Source organism: Cibotium barometz, chromosome 13 (genome assembly GCF_041138505.1).
Source record: "Cibotium barometz isolate CiBa-2024 chromosome 13, ASM4113850v1, whole genome shotgun sequence".
Taxonomy (NCBI): domain Eukaryota; kingdom Viridiplantae; phylum Streptophyta; class Polypodiopsida; order Cyatheales; family Cibotiaceae; genus Cibotium; species Cibotium barometz.
Window position 1 is genome coordinate 3,229,468 of NC_141058.1, and position 6,000 is coordinate 3,235,467.

Genomic DNA, 6,000 nt, shown 5'->3' on the forward strand with positions numbered 1-6,000 from the left:
TAGTCGGAGCGGCTTCCATGGAGTCCTCAAGAGCGGATACTGTGGAAACAAACAACTGAAGATCTTCAGCTGTGAACTCCAGACGGAGACCGGAATCGGCAGGGGTAGTCGGAGCGGCTTCCATGGAGTCCTCCAGAGGGAAAAGGCCAGAAACCGGGGTCACCAACGGGAGGGACACAGCCCTGCGAGGAAAAGGAGAGGCGGAGGGCTACAGGATAGCGGGGGCGGGGCAGGGGGGGAGGGGGGAGCTGAGGCGGGGGGGAGCTAGCGGTGGGGGGAGGGGCAAGACGGAAGGGGAGGAGAGGGAGAAGGCGGAGGGGAGGAGACGCGCTGCGGAGGAGAAGGCGGAGGGGAGGAGAGGTGGCGGGGGAGAGAAGAGAGGCGGAGGAGAAGGAGGCGAGGGGGGTAGAGAGGCGGGGGAAGAGATGTCGGGGGAAGGAAGCAAGCGGGGGGGGGGATGGCGGGGAGGCAGCGTGGAATGAGGCGGAGGAGGAGAAGGCGGGGGGGGGAAGAAGGCGGGGGAGGAAACGAGGAAGGAGGCGGGGGAGCGATGGCGGGGGAGGATGCGAGGCAGAAGGCGGGGGAGAGATGGCGAGTAAGGGCGCAATGAAGGAGGCGGGGGAGAGGATGGAGGAGAAAGCGGGGGACTGGCGGGGGGGAGAGGGGGGCGCGACGGCGAGAAGCAGCGGGGGGGGGGGGGGGGGGGGGGGGGGGGGGGGGGGAGCTCGCAGGCGAAGTCGTCAGTCGATCGAACAAAACATTCCAAAGCTCTTCAGCTGTTCAGATCCGATTCGGACTCATTTCGGATCCCAAGGCGTGTGCGCTTTTTCTCTTTCTCGGAGGGCAATCGTGGGTTGGACTGCATGTGGGCCGAGCTGAGAAGCAGGGCTGTGCAGCACTCTCTCCCTCTTTGCACAGGCTGGCGACTGGTGTGAGCTGCAGAAAAATGCAGGACTGCAGGGGCAAGAAGCGCAAGGCTGGACGGTGCTCTCCCTCTCTTTCGTGGACGACGGCTGCAGGAGGTGCAGTACGGCAGGAGGTGGGACTGAACAGGGCACACATGCTTTCTCCCTCTGTGTAACTGGCCGGCGGGCAGGGAGGCAGGGCTGAATTGCGTTTTCTCCCTCTGTGTAACTGGCAGGGAGGCAGGGAGGCAGGGCTGAATTGCGTTTTCTCTCTCCTTTGGAAGGGGGGGACGGGCAGACTGCAGGCAACGCACAGAGTTGAACAGGCTTCTCTCTCTCTCTCTCTCTCTATATATATATATATATATATTCACACCCTATATGGGTTTCTGTTTACCTTCCATTTCCAGTTTCATTTTCTAGGTGCCAGTAGTATCATCTTTATTTTTCATTTTTTGGGTTTTTTTATCCAGACATTGTATCAGATCCACCATGATGTAACTTTTGGTCTCATAGGTCATTATGGCCTTTTGAAGACGCTAATATAACATTTCATTTCATTTCATTTCTCTCTCTCTCTCTCTCTCTCTCTCTCTCTCTCTCTCTCTTGTTTGGAAGGGGGGCAGGCAGAACCGCAGGAGGACCAGAGGACTGTTTATGTTGGCTGCAAGTACAGCTGTGTGCATGGGTTTCTGGCTGCAAGTACAGGGTCACCTGGATGTGTTTCTTGGCATGGAAGTGATGCAAGCTCGCATGGGTGTATGTTCATGGAGGAGATTGTTTTCTTCCTACTTGAAAGGAACAGAGGGCTACAGGTACAACCTTGCTGCTGCTGATTGGATAGGGTTCGGGAATCCATGACTGAGATGGATAGTACCCTTGGAAGGCAAAGAGATTTGTCGACTGTATGGTATGTTGTGTTGTGATGCGAGTTCTCTTTTGGGAAACAGTTTGGAGTCTATGTTGTGATGCAAGAGCACTGGATGTGTCAGGGTGTGATGCTATCCATGGGGTGAGAGGCTATGGATGGTTGTGGCAGCCTTGATTGAGGGAGAAAGCTTCTGTATGCAGGACTCATGTGAAAGAGTCTTTTGATGTGAACAATAGCTCGAATTGTTTGTGGATGTTGAGTGAACAAGAAACCATGATGCAGGGTCTTTGCAGGCTCAATAGTTATACTGTGACGGATGAGTTTCTAGCCTTATTGTAATCAAAGCTCTTATAATCAATTAAAGAAATTTTGCAAGGGGCACCACTGTGTTTTGGGACCAATCGTTGTTCGTGTACTGTTTGCAGGAGAACTCTAGCTCCCCCTATTTGTTTTCCTTTTTTAGGTCTTCAAAGGTGTTGAAGTGTTTTGTGTCCCAGTTTGTTTTGCACCGCCCTTCGGTTTTGTCTGGAGGCCAAGGCCGTTTATAGCATCCAGGCACATTTCCAAGAGCCCATGATGAAGGGTTAGCTTTTTGACACCCTTGTCACACCAACCTTGATGTATGGAGCAGCCTTCTGGGGTCAGATTTATCTGATGAGGATTGGTAGCGAGTTGACAGGCCGCAGGTTATGATGTTCTCATGTATGATCCACAACAAACCATCAGTCCCACACCATATTATCTAGGCAGAGTTTGTTGCAGCCCCGATGGCAGCGGATGCATTCTTCCAGACAGTCACATACCTCCGTCGCATCAGTCATATGGATCCCCGCAAGTAACCGAGGCTTGTCCTGGAGTCCTAGAGACAGCTAGCTTTCAAGGGCCACTGTGGAGTATGGTATGCCTTAGTTTCCACATGGTTCTCAGTATATGGGCTCTGCATGGACGGCCTCCCACCCCTTCAGTACAGTTTTGACTCCCCTTTTCTCTAGCTCTCTCACGAGGACGCCAACCCAGTTATCCGCCGGTTAGATCTTCTTAGCCTCTACACCCACTGCACATGGATCACACCTTCAGAGCTCCCAATGAAGATGCACTTCTACAAAGATCACTTGCTCACGCTCACTGAGGATGGATTCATCCAGCAACCGGGTACTGAGTGTTCCCACGTCCCACGCCATGGATTCATCCAGCAGGCGGGTACTGAGTGTTCACACGTCCCACGCCATGCGGATTGCGATTGGTTAGATACGAGTTTCATCCCACTGCCTCAGAGTGGAGACAGTTAGAGCTGAGCTCGCCTTCAAAGCCGGGGAGCTCATTCAGAGACCCAGGGAGGAGCGGATTTGCTGATTATGCCACACAGAGGTTGAGATAGAGGAGCATTACATATATCGTTGCCCAGCCTACTATGAGATCCGTGGGAGGTTTCACTCTCTATTTCATGAGGGATTTGGTCCACTCTCCAGAATCATTGACTTCTCGGACTAGCGTTTGCTAGGGCTCTTACTGCTTGACCTCGCCTCAGCCACCCCAACCCCTCCCTCGCCAACCGACCATCACCATCTTCTTCCGGAGCCAAGAGGTGGAGGACACCCATACAGTGGATCTCGTAGACCCACCTTAGGCTGCTCCGGACATACCTTTCCGGAGAGAGGAGTTACCTCAGACCAAGCCTCTGTATTCTAGGGTACCCAACGTCCCTAGCTCCTTGGACGTAGGCCACGATCCCCTCATCAGCTCCAGTTCCAGGACATGCTCCATCTTCATCGAGCTACCTTTCCACATGATGTAGCTGAGGGAGACCACTTGGCCATACTCATTAGTCCCATGCTTGATATTTTGGAGAGTGGTATACCATCTATTGGGGGATGATACTTCCCTCATGTTCCATGTTCCTGGTATTCCATGGATAGTTTTGTATCAGCCCAGTGAGATAGCTTTGTTTTGTTTCTATTTTATTTTCTGTTCCATGATGAGATATGCTATGGGCATTATCGTATCACTTCGGTCTCATAGGCCCATTGGGTCTTTAGTAGACGCTTAATATATTTCTTTCTTTCTTTCTTTCTCTCTCTCGCTTGCTTATGCCGCTCTCCCCTGCTCGTGCCACCTTGTCATGGCCTACCCGCCTACTGCCGCAAAGGCCCTAGCCCATTTTTCCCTGCTCCGCCCTGCCTGCGCCGCCCTTCCCTGGCCTGCCCACCTGCTGCACGCACAGGTGTTGCCCTATTCTGTCCTCGTGCCACCTGCTGCTCTGGTCTTCTCTGTCCGTGCCACCTGCACGCGTGCCTTGTCTCAGCTACGCTGGTCTTCGCCCCTCCACCTCCCTTATCTTGCTCAGGCCCCCAAGGCAACAACTAGGGGGAAGTAGCCAGAATTAACCTACACGAGCTCAAGGTGTACATCAAGATAGTGGAAGACAACACCAAGAAGGCACTGGGTGAACAAAAGGTGCTGGACAGGGTCCCGAACCAACATGAAAAACAGTTGGAAGACCTTTGCAAGGAGATACAGGGCAAGAATAACAAGATTGAAGAATTGGAAGCAAAAGTGAACCACCAGGAGGAGATTCGGATTTTGAAAGAGACCCGGATGCAACAACAAGAAATGCTAGCTGAGGGAGACCTCTCGGCCATACTCATTTGATACTTTGGAGAGCGGTATATCATCTATTGGGGGCTAATGCTCCTCTCACGTTCCACGTTCCTGGTATTCCATGATGAGGTTCCATGGAAAGTTTTGTATCACCCTAGTGAGATAGTTATGTTTTGTTTCTGTTTTTCTTTCCATTCCATGATGAGATATGCCATGGACATTATTGTATCACTTTGATCTCATAGGCCCATTGGGGCTTTAGTGGACGCTTAATATGTCTTTCTTTCTTTCTTTTCTCTCTCTCTCTCTCTCTCTCTCTCTCTCTCTCTCTCTCTCACACACACACACACACACACACACACACACACACACACACACACATTAGAGGGAAAAAGAGGGGTTCAAATTCTGTATTCAGCTTCATTAAACATGACAGATTGTACAAAACTCTGGAATTGGTTTGCAGATAGGGAAACGGATTCATTCGGTGATAGTAGAGGAAAGAGATGAATAGCCCTGGTGGTTTGAAACATCTCTGAGCATTATCTAGAGTATTAACAAGGAGATGGAGCTCATTAGTCATTGTTTACAGATTTATGATATTGAAGTACATCAAGGCTTGCAGGTAGATTGAAGGAGCCAAATACACATGAACATTGAATGGAATGCATGCATGTGTCTTCGGCAAGTTTATTTTCTCACCCCAATGTGCTCGATGGATTACTTCAATTTATTGTATATATACTTATGCGTGCGCTAGTGTGGAGTACAACACGCACTAGAGCATGTGTGCACGTGTATACATAGATTCTTGCTGTCTCACACACACACACACACGTGCGTGCACAAAAACGAGAGAATATCTTTGTTTTTTCAAGAAATCAAAGAGTTTTTCACTTCTCTATGAAAAATAGTTCAAAAGTGTGCAATTGAACTCTCTCTCTCTCTCTCTCTCTTTTTCGTGAAATGGTATTTTATATTATATGTAAAAATGTACATCAGCCACATGGCTCACACAAAACCTATGACCCCAAAAAACCCCCCACAAAAGATCCTCTAAAGGATTATGACCATGCAAACCTGTACACTAATAAGAAAGCCTCCTAGCCAAATAAGCATCCCAGATAAAAGTATCAAAGATGAGCCAGCCGAGCCGCCGTAGACCATAACGAAATAACATCTGCATCCAGTAACTGAGCTGAGAGAAGAGAAGAAAACTGCCAAAGCAGCAAACCGCGGATACGTAGAATGTGCCCATGTATTCCAGACAAGGAATCAAAGATGAACCCATTCCGTGTAGTCCAAATATGCCAAAGTCCTGTCCATCTAAGGAAATGGAATATCACAAGGTGACTGTCCGAAGTAATGACTTGAGGACAAATCCCAAATATCCACTGATGAGCCGAAATAGTAGACCTCTCTACTGCCTCCCAAACGCGAGAGACAAAAGACCAAATCTGACGGGGCACTGGACAACTCATGAACAGATGCATAACTGTTTCAGTGCATGTCGTGCAGAGGCCAATGTAATTTTACGACGGCTGAGCTGATCCCGTGTAGGTAACCCTCCCACCAACATCCTCCAAATGAAAACCTTACCTTTGTAAGGGAGTTTAGACTGCCAAC

The 6,000-nt window shown here is 50.0% G+C and overlaps 1 protein-coding gene across 2 annotated transcripts in view; it reads left to right on the forward strand.

The window, feature by feature from the left end:
• Nucleotides 1-5,210, forward strand: part of LOC147632278 (DUF21 domain-containing protein At4g14240-like) — a 57,224-nt gene extending 52,014 nt beyond the window's left edge. For both annotated transcript variants that reach the window (XR_015267183.1, XM_086807089.1), the window contains exon 5: nt 4,841-5,210. Coding sequence is in view for 1 of the 2 variants with exons in the window: in XM_086807089.1 (XP_086663215.1) it covers nt 4,841 (1 nt within the window). In the remaining variant the exon portion in view is untranslated. The remainder of the gene's footprint in view (nt 1-4,840) is intronic.
• The last annotated feature ends 790 nt before the right edge of the window (nt 5,211-6,000 follow it).